Consider the following 20,004-nt stretch of genomic DNA (forward strand, 5'->3'; position numbering starts at 1 on the left):
TCACAGGAGCCCCAGAACAGTTTGCTTTCCTACATTCATAAAATATATTTTTTGTGTTCAACAAAACAAAGAAATTTACAAACGTTTGGCACAATTTGAGCGTGAGTACATTATGACAGAATTTTCATTTTTGGGTGAACCATCCCTTTAAATTTTGTGGTTGTTGAGGAGGTGTGCTATTACTAGGGATGGGTATCGTTAAGGTTTTAACGGTATAACTACTTTTATCTTTTACAACTTATCGATCCGGTACTTTAACAGAACTCTTATCTGTACTTTTTGTTGAGTTTTTTTATGAAAGACCAAACTAAAGCTGGTGTTGTTTTCACTATTTAAAACATTCTTTATTCTTAATGCAGGTAAAAGATGACTGATACCCGCCTATTATTCATATTGAATTAAAATAAAATGCATGTGGACCTAAGTTTGTTTGTGTTTTTTGTTGTTGTTGTTTAATAAAAACCATAATTGGACCAGATGCTGGAGACTATAATTTAATAAAATAGTTATTTTGTTTTAATTTTCATGTGTCCATTTATGAGGAATATATTTTGAGCCACCAAATATAAAAATCTGTGCTCTTAACATAGTAAAAACCGCTGGTAAAAAATTTGTTTGTGGTAAGGTTGACATTTTCACGGAATTGCACATATGTCTGTGTTTTTTTTGGCAATCAGCGCATACGTGCATATTGTAAACCACACAAACTTACAGTGAATCAACAGTTATGCAGGGATAATGCGATGATGAATTGTGTGATCCTGATTTAGTTACTCCCCCAGTACATCCCCAGTCGTTTGTTTTCAGAAATAATCGTACAACTGTATCTATCCTTCACAAATGTGATGGAACTAAATACTATATGAAGATACGAAGTATCCAATACTTTACTTCAGGTACTCAAGATTAATTTAAGATTGAAAGAAACTGTGGGTTCAACAGGACCTTTAAGGCTGGTCTTTTGACATGGCCAGATAAGCAACCACTGACACTAACACTGACATCAGAGAAATGCCTTTCGCACAGATAGGTGGGCATGCATGTCTGTGATATGAGGTATATTTTGACATGGGACATTCCATGATGCATAAAACTCCTATAATTGAGAAGGTTCTTCTGCTTCCACTGTGGACTCCTGCCTGAGCTTGTCTGAATCAACACAGCAAGAGATAAAGTTAAAGAAAAATGCTTGCTTGATAACATGATTTCAGAAACATATCACAAGAAACATGGTTTGTGCTCCATGCTGATACAATGTTAATTTATTTTAGCTTGTTTATTGAAAGTTTAGAATTGAAAGTGTAGAATTGTAACACTTTCAAAAAGAATTCTCTCGACATTTATCGCTCATTCCATTATTAAGTTGTAAATTACAATCAGGCAGACATTATCATGAAAAAAATCTTTAAAATGTGATTGAGACCCTGACATGAAACATTCAAAATCCAACATCAAATTCTGTAAAAAAAAATTGACAAATTCCGTTTCTTCCGTTTTTTTACACAATTCATGAGAACAATTCACCATTTTCTGACAACCATAAACACACTCTCAGAACAATACACCAATTTTGACCAGATTTGACCATGTTCTCATTCAGAAAACACAAACACACAATATATTGAACTGAAGTGTCAAGATGTATACTCAAATAGCACACATTTATCCATTAGTAAACGTTCAGTTGCAAAACCAATCAGAATCTCAGGATCATATCAATAGGAGCACAGGTAAACTTAGGTGAACTATCCCTTTTAAGAAATAAGAGTTTGGAGTGATAAGCATCAATACGGTTGCAGAGCTATGTGAGAAATCAGTTGTATGGGAGTGGACCAAAAGTTTAGTAAAATGTAATAAACATATGAGAATAATGAAGCAATTGACCAGACAGCACTCCAGTAAACTAAACAAAGACATTCATATTTTACATTTATATTTCATATAGAATTGTTGAGAGATTTATAAAACACTGAGAAAGCTGCATTCAGGTCACAACTAAATCTAGTGAGCTGATTACATAGACAACATCTCTGGTCATCATTCGACCATGATATGTAAAATTAAAGGTCTAGGTATGCACTGTGGTACTGACCTCATGAAGTTTTATGCAGGTCATAATTCCAGGTCAATATAAACACACCTCATCATGCATCATGCTTAACAGTTGCACATCAGCAATGTAAATTACATACACTTTCACAACAACACAACACTATTTTCAATATGTTTGAATTCAGCATTAGCCTACTTCACAGCACAAACACAAATACAGGTGTGCACAAACACACACAGATTTGTAGTAAAAAACGCAATCGTACAGCTGCCTACCTCTGAGTTTCACACTGTGTGTAGCCATGGAGTCATAAAGCAACAGATAAAAGAAGAAAAATTCTCCCTCCAAAATCACATTCCTCTCTCCTCTGTGCCGAACGTTCTCAACAATTTATAGAAACACAACGAGACAGAGAGAGAGAGAGAGAGAAAGAGGTGGGCATGTATGTTGTGCTCCACTGATAAAACACACACACGTCTCTGTGGAATAGCATCCCAGCATGCATAGGGGCAAGAGCATGACCGGCTCCACGGGTCGCCCTGACAACCATATGGCAGGTCACCGTGACATCCAAATGCAATGTGATGGAATGAAATTATGAAACTGGAAAATAATCGTATTTTTTTTTAAATGAATTCGTCATTACCACCCTTGACAAAAAACAATAATAACATATTAAAACACCTTTACCATCTACCATTGATCAGTCAAAGAGATTCTTGTTCAAAACTGCAAATGCCATTGGTTGAGACCATATTGCTTTGTCAAACAAATGTTTTGAAAACACCACATTGTTTACGGTTTGGCTTGTTATAAGTTTACTTTTAAACCGGCAGGAAAGTATTTTGATATATTTTTAACTATTTAAATAACACACTTTACGTTAAAACATTGGATAAAAGATAAAACTATGCATACAAGTACTAAACATAACGGCAATGAAACATCATAAGATTTAAACAAAGCCACAAAAACTGCTGATATGATAAAGACAAGCTCAAACATCCAACAAGCCAAGTGTCATTCACCCAAACACATATGAAAAGCCTACACAAAGTACACAACCTGATCTGAGTTAAAATGTCTTAATGTATGTATTGAGAGAAAACCACATTCAAATACAGCTCCACCAGAGACTTGCAGCGTAGAGAAACATTTTGTGAATCAGGAAGTAAGAGCGAGCTCTTACCTAACTGAGGAAAAGAAAACTTCTTCCTGTGTTTCCGAAAAAAGCTGCGCTTTCTCCACTGCATCCACTTACTCATGATCATAACATCCACTCCACAGAGGAGAAGTTTGCGAGGATGAAGGGAGATACAGAGTAAAACTACATACAGGAAGTTCAAATGATGTCTGAGAAGAGAGATGCTGCTGAATGCAAAGCATGCTGGGAGAAAATCTGTGGCCAGTTGATCTTACGCAGGCAGTGTCAATCACACGCAGCTCACATCCTGTCAGAATGACATACTGCATGTGACAGAAACACCCTCAGAGGACAGACAAATGAGATAAATTAACAAACAAACACACACACACGATGCCACTGATCTAAAAATAAGACCTACTTCCTTTTTTCTTTACACACTTCTAATAGTTCGCTTTCAAACTCACCAGTTCCTACAAATACAGTCACAGGGATACTTCTTTAAACCTGGTGAGCTCCCTACACACACCAGTTGTTTATTTAAATGTTTGATTACATTTTAGAATAATACTAAACCCATCAACACCATAGAATAGCAAAATTGTTACTGTGCAAATTATGTTGTGTTTTAAAGCATCCAAAAAATGAACTCTGTTATATTTTAGCATATTTCAAGGAGCTCCTTTGGGGTCGCAACCTGGGAAGCTCTTCAAAGAGTATTCAAAGAATTTTTATCCATGCTGGATTCTCATTGGCTGTTTTTATTCAATATTTGGTCCAAGCCACCCATTTCATGAAGTCTTTTCATCAAAGAAATTAACATGTTGGCACAATAACAGTATACAATTGTCTACAAGCTTCAAACACCGAAACATGCACCATTATATTAAACCATTTTAAATATCACCAGAAACACTTGCGTCTTGTATCATAAACTTTTGACCAGACCTGAATATGGCATCATGTACAGCATGAAGCAGCACCTAGCGAATTTTGTTTCTGTAGCTCAACTAAAAGTTGAATACATTTCTCTATCATAAATTCAGTTCCCCTGGACTGCATGCTTTAAAACAATACCCTTGATGCACTGAAAGTTGCCCTCAATAAAGGTGCCTGCCAGATGGCATAAATGAAACATATAAGAGCTGCCAAACTGGATGGCGTTACTGGGCAGCTTGGGCTGAGTAAACCAGTAATCCCAATAAATGTGATATTAATAACTGTGACATTGTATTTAGGATAGTACACATGTCACATGATAATATTTAAATAATTCTGTGTGAGCATTTGGTTGACACTTTAATATGGTGGTGGTTGTGCACCCATTCAACAGTTTGCCTTAAAGGGGTCAGTAGACCCGGCCAAAACGAATATTATTGTTTGCTTTAGATGTAATGTAATATGAATACACGATTTAAGGTTAAATAACGCTGTATTTTCCACATACCGTGCATGTTTGTATCTCCTCTTTGCTCCGCCTCTCTGAAACGTGCTGATATTTTACAAAGCTCATCGCTCTGTAAAGCGAGGTGTGCTATGATTGGCCAGTTCACTAGTGCGTAGTGATTTGTCGAATACTGCACGAATATGTTATGTCTCTTACCATATTGGGAACATCAGGCTGCGCCGGCGACAGTACAATGAGATTTACTTGCTTTAAGATTGGGGCGGTCAAATCGTGTTACGATTCTGTAGATTCGCCGTGGTGTGTCTACGTGTCTAATACATGCATGGGCAACTTATTGACAACTGAACAAAGACAAAGAAAAACACGTATTTCCTGCAAATCACCCCTTTCAGAGTCACACTCTTTATTTTGAGTGTGATTCATCGACCAAAAAAAAAAACACACACACACTAAATACCAATTGTGAATTGGACTACTAGCATTATTTTAACAGCTCATGGTAATATTGTCTTTTAGCCACAATAATAGAGAAGTGAAAATCTGATACGGTGGCGGCACTAGGTAATAAACTTATGAGCCTAAAATGTCTACATGGCATTTCTGGCACCAAAAATTGTTTAGGTAGGCAGCCTACAAAGTTTTGAGACATAACCCCAAATATTTTCTCTTAATTTCATGAATCTGTAAACTGCACGCAACTGTCCCTGTGTGTTTCTATGTGTGTAAATCATTACACATTGGGATGGGCAGTGTAAATATCCGCTACCAAGGAAACCCTCACACCCCTTGGAAAAAATAACTGTTTTTATTATAATATTTTATGATGTGTTTTTGGCAGATGTATAATTATTTGTATAGCCCTAGATGTACCATAAATACTGTAGTAATTGTGGTGGTGAGACCGAATTTATGGTTACTGTGGTCTGACTACAAATGAAACCAAAAACTGGTAACTATAGATTAATCATGATTAACTGATGTAAGGGACCATCCCTGTAACACAGCTTAGAAATTGTTTCAACACACATAGGCAGAATGACAAGCGTGACAAGACACAGCCGGTGGTTTATCCGTTGATTCTGTTGCCGGCTCTTAACAACTGAACCAACACGGAGAAGGAACAGGAAGTGAACGTCAGCGAGAAAACATTTTCTCTTTCATTTTCACTTCTTATGAATGAATGACTGGAGTGTTAGTACCACAAGTGGCACGAGAGTCCTACAATCCCATTAAAATGAAACAAACAAAGGCCAGCCTTCCAACTATCCAATCAATTCCTAAAGGACAAAATCAAGCCCCGCCTCACATTTTTCCTCACTTCTGTTTCACTTCTGAAGTGAATCATACGCTTGTGAAAGAAAACCAACGACATATGTTAAGCTTTACAGTAACAGAAAATGTTACTCTCTGTCTCTCTCTCAGGATAGAGGGATGTGGGGGGTGTGGGGGGTGTAGTATGTGTCATCAGGATAATGTGACACATAGTGTTTCCCAGCATGCACCAGTCCACACCCTGTCCCATGGATAAGTCCAGCTGAAATTTATAATGTCCGTCTGTCTAAAACCCAAGCCTTGTCATTAAGAGCATGACTCAAGATGTTATTCCCAACACTGTCTTCAGAGTACAAAACAAACCGGTCAGTCCATAACAGAGTAAACATTGACAAACACACCATAAGATCCAAAGTGTTTTGCATTTGAAATGTATGATTTACTAGCTGACAGTTAAATCAGAACACATTCAGACTAATCTTATTCATGGTGTATCTAAAAGTAATGTCCTATGCAGCAAAGCTGGGTCTGTACTCACTCAGTTTTTCCCACATTTAAGACCAACACCAGCTTTCCGTTCATATACTTTACATAAATTGTGCATTCTGGATGGAAGTCAAATTTCCAGAAAACGCATACTTAAAGGAATAGTTCACCCAAAAACAATTTGCTGAACACACAGGAAGGAATTTGGAAGAATGTCAAATTGTCATCCAACAATTACTGCCATAGTGGGGAAGAGAAATACTAGTAAATGTCAATGGGGGGTGAGATTACAGATATGTTCCTGTGTGTTTAACAGAACAAAGACATGTATACAGGTTTGGAACAATCTGAGGGGGAGTAAATAATGACAGAATTTTCATTTTTGGGTGAACTATTCATTATGATGATTTCGGAGGGAACTCAAAATAAATCAAGATGTAAAACAGTTTATTGAATATGCAAAAAATGTACATTATTTACTATTACCCTACAAAACTGTGTCACGCTGTCACACTTATCTAATATCTGTTTATCTGTTTATTGAAGATAAACATCTAATATATGTTTATTGAAGAAATCAGCCACAGTGGTCTGCAGTTAGATGGGATACAGAGACAGTTTTGAACACTGACTATTTAGTTATTTATCTTAATCAAAAAACATTATGAATTGTAGCTTTAGGTCAATACTATCATCACATCACAACCCAAGTAAATATAGTAGAAATTGACCACACTATCTAAATAAATAGGATTAGATTCCATCACATGCAAAATAAATCTGTCCTCTAGATTGGATTTGACAAACAAATCAGAATTCTTTGCTGTGTGAACAAAGAACAAAACACACATACACACACCACGCAGGGTTGCCAACTTTGTTTAGCTGGGTTGAAGTGAGATTTCGATGACAAAATTAGTGAAACTCATATTAAATGTAAATGCATCCTATTTGAAGCATGCATCGTTTTCTGTTAAATGATGTCATTTGGCGTGCATGAGAGCGTGAGCCAGTACGACACAAACACACACACATTTAAAGCAATTAAACAAACAAGAACAAACTTTACCCAGATTCTGTGTGAATAATGTGAGCAAGTAAGTGAAAAACAGGCAGGCGTGGTTCACACACACATAGTTTACATATTAGCCAAAATGATCATATCAATTCATTCAATTAAATCTAAAGTGCACCTGACAGAGGTCAGCGACCTTCAGGTCAAATCTATTTGTTTGTGTTTGTTATGTGTGTGTAGCATGCTTGAATGTGCACTTATTTTCTGTGGGTCTTCTGCAGCTTTCCCACAACCACATAGAACTCCAGTAAAAAGTAAATTCCTCTAGATGTACAGAGCTCAATGATTTTCCAGCTACGCACACACACACTCTTTTTCCATAATGACGGCTCTGAATTTAGACTTTCCCTTTCTCAGCTCACCACACCCTCCTCAAATATTCACTATATGAGCCCTGACACACACACATGTGCACATGAGGGTGGTGACAGTAGACCCACGACGAGCAAAAGCTGTAAGCATTTATTTCCTTCTATTTGATTTTCTTTAGTTGGTGCTTTTCCTCTCGATTGCCTCCAACAATCTGTCATGCAATAGTTTGACAATCACTTTTACTACTGGTAATATTTAAGGTTGGGGATTTTAACTAGCCTCCAAGCCCATGTATTAAACTTGTTAGCTTAGGAGAACTAAGCAATTACTTTTACTGAGCTATTAGTGGACTCAATTATAACCTTAACAATAACAAAACAAACCAAGGAAGCAGAGCCACAACGCGGGGGCACATGAATTTTAAAAAGAAAAGGTCCAGCATTGATACGTTTTTTACTATAAACGCTGCAATTTTTCATGGAAAAATAAGAATTGTCATTTTTAATTTCACTGGGACTTTAATGTATTTATCAAAACCATTTTCTGTGCCTTTCAGCTATATATTTGATCAGCATGGATGTTCCCTGAGATTTCAGACCATGACATCTAGTAAAGACGCATGTCTGCTTTTATGTTTGTTTGTACATATGTGTTGGTTCCTTGCTTCTTATGCAGTGCAGTTTAGTGTGGGCTTGAGCTCTCTCTCTCTCTCTCTATCACTCACACACACACACACACAGATGCCTTGATCCAGTTTAATTAGGCCCATAACAATAGAAGGGCAACACAAAGACTTCCTGCTTCTAACACTACTGTTTCCCATTCAACGGGATTCAGAATACATCCTGTTCACACAAACACACGCCAGCAACAACAGTAGCAGTTTTCTAAACTTTCTGATGGAAAACCAGCTCACACAGAGGAGAGAGAGAGAGGGGTGGGTGTGTTTGTAAGGAGATCACCTTGGGCAAATTTCCTTTATTTGCTCTCCTGCTTTTCTGTGGTCAGGGTTTCATGTGACACACACACACAAGGTGTCCATTTCACAATCTCAGGTAATAAGGTTGCTGAACTCCCACAAGGGTGTCAGAAACACTGAAGGGCACTGAATTGGACAAATCTTACTCCTTTCCCAGCATGCTCTGCACTGTCAAAGAAGGTCAACATCCTGCTATGTTATACGTAACATTTTTATAGTGGACAACTAATAACCAAGGATTTTACTTCCTCACTTTCACTTTGTGCTGTAGTAGCTATAAGACAAACAGCTGCTCTTTACAGCAGATCTGAGGTCAGATTGCTCAAATTCATGGACCGCCCATTAACCACCTCATCCACCTTCAACTTTCTTCATCTGGCAAGCTGTAATCTGATTGGCTGGCTTTATGAATTTGTATTTTATACATCACATCAGTTTGTTCTCATTAGCGGGCGGCTCTTGGTCAGAAGTTTGGCTTTGTGAGTAAAGCTAGGGGAACGGTTAGACGGATCTGGCAGAGGCCCACTTATATAACACTTGGCTGCAGTAAAGAGCCCTGTCTAACCTCGCTTTTTGTTTTGGGGGAAGTAGATGAAAGAGAAAGACAGATATGGGCAAAGGAAAGCTGGGCCGAGCTGCCAACCTATGCAGCGAACAAATTAGTCCAGACAAATTACACAGAGTACAGAGAATAAGTCTGTCATGATGAAACAACATGCTCTATAGCTACAAAACTATATAGTGATGTGTAAACGTATAATTTTACGTGTAATTTGGAAGGTACATTTCTTATTATACAGAGCAAAAATTTAGAGATGAACCAAATGGTTTTAATTTGACCGATACTGATCATATTAAACAGCTATTGGCTCATACCGATATTTGTCACTTACTCTTTTGTTTTAACTTTTTATAGTCTGCTGCATCATCATAATATTTGCAGCCAAGTGAGGGAGAGAAAATCACAAACGGCTCTACTGTATCGCACACATGCGTGTGTCTCGGGGTCATTTCTTAACAGAGGAAAAGGTTGATAAATTAGGTTGATGATTTCTTTGTACCACAAATATCAGACTCATTAAGGCAGATTTCAGGATGATATGAATTCCAGATTTTGTTTTGGTTGGATTTTTCTGTGACTTGAAAGGATGCAGTTTTATTGGGACTTCCTGTTCTCTCATGTAAGTAAAAGTGTGTGTGCGGCTTCAAGCTACTGTTCCCTCTGATTATCCACAGACATTATGGAAGAAAAGAATGTGTAATTGTATACAGTCAATATAATCACACTGACGGTATATGAAACCTATAAAATGTTCCCTTCCCAGGCACTAAACCTAGATATTAAGGTATCAAGGCATTTCTGAAAGTAACAGCCGTCTACTAAGACCACTTTATGTGGTTGATTTCTAAAAGCAGCACCGTTTTACACAACATCAAACTGTTTGTTAAAGTATCCACAGTACTGACCAGCTCAAAACGGCAACAATGGCCAAACATGATGTGATACTGGGACGGGATTATCTGATTGGAGACCAATGGAAGACAGTTATTCTTGTGCTGTTCAAAATTTACAGAGTCACTACTCGACTGGCCAGTTCACTCCATCATCTTTTTACACAGCTGCAACAACATTTCCTTTACACACACAGCATTCACTTTCACATGCTGATCATACTTGAGTTAAACAGATGAACAACTGAGAAGCTAAGAGTTTACTGAAGTACAGTTAATCATTATTCCTGCACAGAAAACATTAACAAGAGAGTCCCTCATAGAGATTTTATTGCCCTTTCAGCTGCAGGGTTGGCCACAGCAGGAAACCACCTGTTATTTTTTTACACCTTTCATTTTGATTTTGTAGTTTATAGAACCTTTCCATTTTAGGACTATTTATTTTCCAATTTTAGGGGAATTTAAGCATTTTGGGGTAAAAAACACTATCAATCTAATGGCAAAACTTTTTTGTAGGTTACTAATTCGTATAAATTCATTTCCTACCATCTCATTTGTACATTTTAGTACAATCTTCTTTGGCTCCAGTTAGGTTAAGATGCGGGGCTTCATTTTGGTTTTTGCTAATATTCCTGTGAGATGAGGCCTGTGCACAGTAGATTTCAGCTTCTCGCACACTCGCTCAGAATGCTGATCAATCTCTTCCCAAAATATTTATGCAAAAACATATTCGTCTGAGAAAATGAAAACAGCATTATGCCAAAATACCACAACAATTTGACATTTCAGTCTGGACGATTTTGATTGGATAGCTTGTTACCTATTCAGTTAAGTTAAGCTTAATGTTTTAAAAAGAAACTTGTTTACTTAAAAATGTCTCAGAGTCACATCATTGTGTAAATATTCCAAATAACAGCAAACAAACTCTTGCAGTCACCAACTTTAAATACACGTTACAAAGTCTCCAAACTACATTTTCCCTGGCAGCTACAACACAAGAAAACATGACTTTTGCCTGTTACTAGGAGACCAGAATCCTTACAGAAAGAGAGGCATTGTGGTCTGGAGAGACGAGCGGTGTAAATCCACAGCCAGAGTGAAATTCCAACATTCCCAGAGAGAGGGAGAGGGAGAGGGAGAGGGAGAGGGAGAGGGAGAGGGAGAGGGAGAGGGAGAGGGAGAGGGAGAGGGAGAGGGAGAGGGAGAGGGAGAGGGAGAGGGAGAGGGAGAGGGGACTGTGGCCTGCTGTAACTAATAACATCAAAACACAAAATGTTCTGAATTCTTGCATTCACTCTTAGAGATTTTTACTGAACTTAAAGATTAAACCCAGGTTGTCATGATCAGAACTGAGGGAACACACTCTCACATGACTGAATGAACGCATAAACGCTCAGATGAAGTGTCCTGGCACTGTAGACGGTTCATATAACTGTTAATCACAGAGTTGTGTTGGGAAACACTAATCCGGTGTCTGAAAATCGAATAAGTGAGGTCAGAGTTCATCTCAGTGATCCTGTAACACCGCCTTTTTAACCCTTCGATACATCCGTTATTGGAACCTCAGTGCTTTTATTAACCTTAAGCTGATGTGCAGAATTCTCCTCTTTTCTGATTTTCCTTTTCTGTCCTAATTTGCTGGTAGTTCAACAAAACTGTGAAGTAATGCAGGTCATCTGAAGCTTACCTGATCTCCATTTGATGATGTCAGTGAATTCATTATTTTCTCCGCCCTCAGAGACATCTGACAACGTTCCCACGGTAGCCATCTTCCTTCTCAGGCGTCACAGGTACATGCGATCCCCTCCAGCAGGACTAAGCTTTACATACACCGCACCACTGTAAATCCCTGCAACAGATCAAATGCCATCAGACTGATCTCACATCAGTGAAGTATATACAGCAAAAGCGATGACTTGCTAAATAATGTGACACGAAAATACTTTAAATGCCATTTAATTTATATTAAATATCTTCTAAAATTGTAATTGTACCAAACAACATAAGAATCACATTCTTTTGACTCTGATCAACCTCCCAACTAACATTCACATGCTTTAAAGATAATTTAATAATTAGAAGCATCTTGCAGTCTAGTGCAGCGGTTCTCAATCCTGGTCCTCGCGACCCACCGCTCTGCATATTTTGTCTATCTCTCTTGTTTAACACACCTGATTTAAATCTCTAGCTCATTAGAAGAGAGCTTAATGAATGAACCGCGTTCCGATTGACGTGTTCCCTGAACTGTGTTCATTGCTCTCTACTCCCTGCACACATGAAATCGGCTGACGTTAATTTAAGAACACGAAGAACAAAACTTACTACGGAAGATTGAAGGGTAATTTAACCGTAATTTTGAGATTTGCGCAACATTATCCACATTTCGAACGGGATTTATGGCAGAATATCTAGTGATGTTTACTTCCCAGGGCTCTTATGGGCGTATTAAACAAACCTCCGAAGCGGTAGGAGAAGCATACAAAATATGCAGAGCAGGGGGTCGCGAGGACCAGGATTGGGAACCGCTGGTCTAGTGTGTATCTCAAATGGCAAATGTGTAATATGCATGATTTTCATGTGTCATTCAATGCATCTTTCATTCAGTGAGTGGCATCATCATTTGAAAAAACTTTAGCTGTCACTCTAATCGAAATATGAGAAAATGGTGAATTAATAATCAAAATAGACAGAAATGGAAATTCGAACCACAGAAAATACTGTCATACTGTGTACATACGGTTTTGCAGTGTGCAATTCTGCCCAGCCTCTTTTAAACACTCATGGTCACTTGTTCATGCAGACCTTAATGAAGTGGGACAACCATGTGACTTCACTTTCTGAACAACTGCAAAGAACTGTAGGACAGCTGGTAAGTGCAGAGCTAAAACCGAGCGAGTAGTTGTCTGTAGAGATGCACTGAATCAAGTAAAACCATTTCAACATGAGCAATATAAATGCTTTGTTCAAAAGTGTAAAGAGCAGTGAATGTGGTGTGATAATGCCAAGCTGAATAGTCTGTGGGAAAATTGCTTGCTGTACACATGGTAGAAATATACTGATTTTACGACTATAAGTGAATGTGGGTTGGCCAGCGAGGTATTTCACTGGAGGGGTTGTGGCTGAACTCTTTTGCAGTGCATTGGATATTCAATCTCAAAGAAGAAAACGATTTTGTTTTGTTTTTACAATCAACATAAGAAATGTTCATTTTCGATTCCAATTTCATTTAAGCAAACAGAACTGCACAACCGACTGGAAGTTTTATTGACATTGTCTTTGTTTTATCGGTTTAAGATGAGATACAACAATGGTTGGTGAAGAGAGACTGGTATTACACAGATTTAAAAAAAATAGTCTTTACTGATTTGGTTGTTTTCGTCATTTGTAGAATTGAAAGTATTTTAATATAGTTCTGTACAGACGGAAGTATATTAAAATACTCTCAATTCTACAAATTAATTTAGTTCATATTTAAAAATGAATTCATATTCTCAATTCTACTTATGACTTCTGCATACCCACATATTCGCGAAGTAGTAGCAAAGCAATGTCCAACAGTGATCTGGTTCGGGGGAAATCTTAAGGGAGATCAACGGGGCAGGTAAAAGCATTGACCCTACAGCAGAGTCACAATCACAAGTCAGATGCTATCACTGCATTAAGTGCACATACAGAAGAACCCCCGTCAGACTCACTGGGACCAGTGAGTGCAGGAGAGAAGTCAGGCTCTTTGTGTGTGTGCAAGACAAGTTGTAACAGGAGCTGTCACCCAGCAAAACAGGTGACCACGCATTCATTCTTCAGCTCCCCACACATTCTTGCCTTCACAAAACGATCAGTAATAAAAGGTCCAGCACTTCGAACCGGCTCCTCGCAGCTCTTCAACAGCTGATGGACGTTGGCAGATTGGCTGATGATGTCATGGGTTTGTAATGAGGTAATGAGCAGGAATGTCGAGAGTTGCTGGAGAGAATAAAAATACTCTGATATGTCTGATCCATGAAAGGATTTGCTTGGGCTTTGCAAGTGAACGTGGTGGCATGAAGCGATAATGAAGGACGCAAAGGTCTAACTTTAAACTCCTGCCAAGAAAACTTTCCCAACACATTTTCCCAACACATTTCAGCAAATTAAAAACGTACAAAATGCTCATGTAAATATGATTAACATTCGATACAAAATACTGTAATGGTCAACAAAAGAAGTAGGTCTCAAGTGTCCCAGTCTGAAACAGATAAGCTCGCCTTATACTGTATGCCAAATGATCAACCAAACTCTGACAATGATTCTAACCAGCCATAAATCTTACTAAACCTGGACATACCGAACCAACCCAGCCATAACTTTAATTTACACTCACTCTAACACAAACAACCACTGACCCCCAACTCCAAATGACCCCAACAATTCATCATCAGATTGTTTATTATGTTTACTAACTTTTATCAAATTTCGGAAGGTCAGATCACAAAAGTGTTTCAAAGTCTGAGAAGATTATCAAGCATGATACTTAAAAGAGCCAAAACAAAATATAACTGCACATCCCCTTTCATTTGCCTGTTTAGTTTGTTACTTCATAGATTACCAATAGTTCTTCATTTGTTTAGGCGTTTTTAAACTAAAAGTCAACAAATTTTCAAGCGATGCCAAACTTTAACCAAGTTTTGTAAACATGAGTACTACGTATTAAAGGAAAAAGGCAAGACAGTTAAAGTGAAGCAGTTCTCACCTTCTTCCAATGCAGCACACTGACTTTATATGAATCCGTAAATAATGAATCATTGACTCTTGTTAGGACATATCCACAAGCGGCTGCTGCGCTATTCCCAAAGAGACTCTAATCAATGATATATATTCACAGTCCTTTCAAAACCACTTCAAAGTCATCCAGCTCGAGTGTTTTGGTGCTCCTGGTGTATTTCCCTCTAGTTCGGCACTGCTGCAAACTTTCCTTTGCACATGAATAACAAAAGACGCGCAGGTCCACCCAGCGAGTCCAGTGCTCCGCCAACAGCTCCGCCCACTATCACAGCAGGAATTATGGAAATGTGACGTCAGAGGCGGCCGTCGCGCCTGTAATGTTGGGTTTGAATGGCGGGTGCGCCCCCGTGTGGAGTAATGATAAACTGTTCTTCTTGTAGTACAAGACTCTTACTTTGGTTTAAAAATAATATTTGTATATTGTTATATCATAGCTCTCCTATTCCTCTCAGGGCAGCACATAACATTGTAACAAAAGCATTTTGCTTACAATTATTTATTTATATATTTAGATATAACTTACTATTTTTCATACATTATTCATGCTGACCTTTCATTCAAATAAGGTCTGAAAATACATTTATACAAAGATACATTTATGGGAAATTTGAACTTCATAATGTTTTATTTTATTTTAGCATTGTATTATCATTTACATACTTATTGTTATTGGTTAAATTAATTAAAAAAACAAATCCTCACAATAGAGTCACGTGTATATATAAAAGTATGACTGTACGGCAGTAGAGTAGCCACGAGGGGGGCCTGATGGGGCCTTATAATTTGTGTAGCAAATTTTGTCCGTGAATGAAGACGCTGCAAATTCGTGTTCTGAGGTTAACTTCAGAATCAAACTTCAGACGATTTCCTGTGTGCAGGGAGTAGACAGGGAGTAGAACACCGTGTAAGGATCATGTCAATCGTAAACAGTTAATTCATGGAGGGCTGGTGATGTTAAAGGTGAGAAGGTGTGTTAGAGAGAGATGCAAAATATGGGGGGACGCGAGGACCAGATTAAGAGCCGCTAGGATATATGTTTTTGTTTGGTAATATGTGAAATGAGCTGTATAATACAGGTGTATCATTTTAGTACCTATAAATATCTACAAGTACAGAAACCTATACGTATACATAATGGCCCCCTCATTTACAGACAGCCCCCCTCAAACATACAATTCTGGCCACCCCACTGCAATATGACAACTATAATTTACTGTATGTAGTTAGCTCCCGAATTTATGCAAATAAGTCTAAAGCAGTAAAGTTATATTGAAAAAAGAAGAATATTGAAATGACCAAAAGGAGGCAGTAAAATACAATCCAAACAACAACGAGTTTATTTTTGTTTTATTTGTTCTCCTGTCTTTTGTGTTGTTTGGTGCTTATGAGTGTTTGTCATACGAACAAGACATCACTGCCCTTCGGAACCCACCCACTCACTTTTCTTCTTCCCTTCACCACCACTGATTCTCAGGGAGTTGAAATCACTTAACAGTTGTTGTATTTAGTGTAATAGTTTGGTTTTACCGCTACGTTTAACAGTTTGTTCACATTGTTGCAATCTGGGCTTGTGTAGTTTTAGCATAACAATCGAAAGCGCTCACAAAATTGTTTCTACCAGGAGTGGGGTTCGAACCCACGCGGACATATGTCCATTGGATCTTAAGTCCAACGCCTTAACCACTCGGCCATCCTGGTGAACATACCACAATTTGCGCTTTCTGCATCAGATACAGTTATTTTTCTATGAACAAATAGTTACGTTGAGCTACGATGCTTAATGTTAGCATGCTTGCTATCGCAAGGTAATTTCGCTGCGGACTGAACTGCTAGCTTGCTAGCTATATACAGAGATTATGTCTTCAGTTTCAAAATTAAAACGGCAAATAACGGATTACTAAAATAATGAGCAACATAGTCCCATCTTAACAAATACAAGTATCTGTGATTATAGTGCGTTTTATTAACAAATCCCGTACGTACATTATTCTTTTCACATTTTGTGAAACACAATGCACTATAATGTCGACCAGAAGATGGCTCTGACGCTACGTGTCCGTCTGTTATCCGATGCTGCTTTTCCTGTATTTGTAAAACAGTTTTTGCCCGTTGCTTGAACACATTTTGCAAAACTTCGCTCATTTTGAAAAACTCTACAAAACTCTACACACTAGTAAACATGACAAAACACTGGGAAATATACCATTCACATCTGTGTCAAATTGAAACTCTACTATCAAAACCTAACATTCCTTTGTCAAAATGTAACTCTGATGACAAAATGACACATACTTGCATCATATTTATACACTTTCAGATCAGGGGGAACACACTAGTCTACTTTATATAAAACACTGCAGTCTTTGATTTTCACTGTTTATTCAGAAGGCATATTTTCAGGAGGCACATTTTCAAACAACCCAGCAAACATTGGTCCGACGTCAAAAATAGTCGCGGTAGGACGGCATAAACCGGCAAAAATATGTGACATATAACATTTCCTAAAAATGCATTCAGATACATGTGTACATGTCATCAGATCTCTAGGGTTGCATGTATGATTGTTACTTTGACTTTAGCTACGTGTAATTATATAAATATTGAAGCGGTTGAAAGGGCGTCCTTTTGTGACGTCCTCTACACGTGCATTTTAAGTCCATCGTGACCCTCTGTAAAATTCTTATGAAATAAGCAAAAGAAATTGTGCTTACCTTGATTAATACTCAACTAATTTAGGGCACTCAAATTAATAATTAAGATGTTGTGAATAGACGTCCGCTCACCTCCTTTACACGTCTATAGGCAACCACGAATACCAATTGGAAAATAGCAAGTAATATTTATGAAATACACAATTATTTATATTTATATCTTGTTTAAGGACAACATATATTCACAAAATGCCTTTTGCGTTTAAGTGATTGTGAAGAATTGTTCAGTATTTTACCCATTTAATTTATTTTTATGAAACGTACGCATAATAAATATATATCCGGTCACCATTAGAAGTCTGAGTTGGATGTTGATTGCCTAAAACTCCAAGTGGTACTCGCTCCCAAGATGTTGTAAACAATGTCGCGATATTGTTGAATCCCGCGATATGATAGATTATCTCGCGAGAGAGCTTTGGCGCATTTTTCTGTTGCGTCGATGCAACTGCCAGCTGGAGAGGAGGACTAGAGGAAAGAGCTTTTAGTTGTTGCGAAATTAACTATTATAAATCTACTGTCGGGTAGGTACATGTTGTATTATTTAATGTATGTCTCTGAGTTTTATTCGTTTGACATGTTGGAATCGAGAGAAAGATCCGTGCATTATCAACGAAAATGTAGCTTGAGTTTGGCTAAAATTAGCTAGCAGGCTAAAAGTTTGTAGGCTTAACATAAGACTTTAACCTAAAAAAAACTATTCTGCCGTGAGTACGCAAGTGTAAAACACCTCAGGGTCTCTATTTGTTGTTGTCCTCTAATGCTGTTATCAAACATATTGTTGTGAGATTGATAGTAAAATTAAACTTTAAACGTTGCCTGAGTTTCGTGCCCCAGCCCCAAAACAGGTTTTGTTTAAGCTGGGACAGTAGAGGCCCATTGTAACTGAAGTACGTTTAGTTCAAGAAAAAATATCTAATTCGTTTAAACACCCAAAAAATGGATATATAATTATTGGAATACATATGATATGGAGTAGATAATAGCACAATGCACACCATAAGTTTAATGATATCGTAAAAGTATTTACTCTTTGATATAAACTCTAAAACGGCTATATCTTAAAGTAATTAAAATAAATTGAAATGGTAAGGAAGATGTAGGAGGAGCTCAAGAATAATGTGCTGTAAATTAACATTGATGTTGTTATTGACTGCTTTAAAAATATTTTTGAATTTTAGATTTGATAAACATGTCCTCTGAGTACCAAAGGAAGTGGAGACGACGAAGGGCGAGGGTTGATGCCTTAGTGGAACATGTTAGCAGCTCTGAATCCGAAGGGTCAGAGGAGCCACCCTTGGCGGTGGAGGGCAATCCCCTCACGGAGGGAACAGCACATGACGAATTACATAATATGGAGGGCTGTAGTTCTCCCATTACCACAGCAGCGGCATTCATTAGGAGTGATACTGAAGAAGAGTATGTTTATGACACCGAATCTACTGAGACAGATTCTGAGACGTCACATTCAACTGTTGAAATACCATCTCTCCACAAGGACTTGTCTACTTGGGCTATTGCTACAAACCAGACCCACAACGCACTAAATGAGCTTCTTTGTGTGCTCAGACGTCATGGCCATATACTTCCCAAAGACGCTAGAAGCCTTCTTGATACTCCACAAGGAGTGGCAGTTCAAAATAAATGCAATGGACAGTACATTTATTATGGTATTGAGTGTTACCTTCTTGAACACTTTTCAAAAGAAACACTGCCAGGACAAGTTGAGCTGTGCTTTAATGTGGATGGTGTGCCACTGTTTAAATCAAGTAAAAAATGTTTCTGTCATGGTTCCACCTCTCCTTGTCAGGTATTTCTTGGTTTTGAGGTGGAATCATACAGAATCCTCTGTTTCATGTGAGGAGAGATATTTTTGACCCTTGCGGTCTTCCATACTCTCCTCAAGTCGCGTCATTGCCCAACCCTCCTGTTCCCTAGTTTGTGTTGATTAGCCTTCCTTGATTGTAATCCCTTGCACCTGTTCCCTCTTGTTATCTTCCCTATAAGAATCCTCATGTTTCATTGTCCTGTGCGCGTTCATTGTTTGAGGTTTGACGTTGTTGTATGTCTTACCCTTGCTGTAGCTGTTTATACCTTACCTTGTTGCCTATTTGGATGTTCCTTGTTCCTGTTTCGTGTTCCCCAGTCTAAGTGAGTTTAGTCATTGTTGTTCAAGTGTTTTGGTTTTATAGTTTAGTTAGTCCGTGTCCTTGTTTGTTTTGTAATATATATTCCTGCTCCTGGTTTCCCCCGCGTGGGTTTTGTTTTGTGTTTCCAAGATGTGGTCCCGAGTCCTGTGGTCCCGAGTCCTGTGGTCCCGAGTCCTGTGGTCCCGAGTCCTGTGGTCCCGAGTC

The 20,004-nt window shown here is 38.1% G+C and overlaps 1 protein-coding gene and 1 non-coding gene across 4 annotated transcripts in view; both read right to left on the minus strand.

Moving 5' to 3' along the window:
- utrn (utrophin) overlaps positions 1–15,181 on the minus strand; it is a 159,163-nt gene extending 143,982 nt beyond the window's left edge. For all 3 annotated transcript variants that reach the window (XM_056734046.1, XM_056734047.1, XM_056734045.1), the window contains exons 1-2: positions 14,911–15,181; positions 11,869–12,030 (exon numbers count right to left, since the gene is read on the minus strand). In XM_056734046.1, coding sequence (XP_056590024.1) covers positions 11,869–11,950 — 82 coding nt within the window. In that variant the 5' untranslated portion in view covers positions 11,951–12,030; positions 14,911–15,181. The remainder of the gene's footprint in view (positions 1–11,868; positions 12,031–14,910) is intronic.
- Positions 15,182–16,557: 1,376 nt separating this feature from the next.
- Positions 16,558–16,640, minus strand: trnal-uaa (transfer RNA leucine (anticodon UAA)). Its single transcript has one exon. It is a non-coding gene; the product is annotated as a tRNA-Leu (tRNA).
- Between the last annotated feature and the right edge of the window lie 3,364 nt (positions 16,641–20,004).

The sequence above is a fragment of the Triplophysa dalaica genome, chromosome 20 (assembly GCF_015846415.1).
Source record: "Triplophysa dalaica isolate WHDGS20190420 chromosome 20, ASM1584641v1, whole genome shotgun sequence".
Lineage (NCBI taxonomy): Eukaryota > Metazoa > Chordata > Actinopteri > Cypriniformes > Nemacheilidae > Triplophysa > Triplophysa dalaica.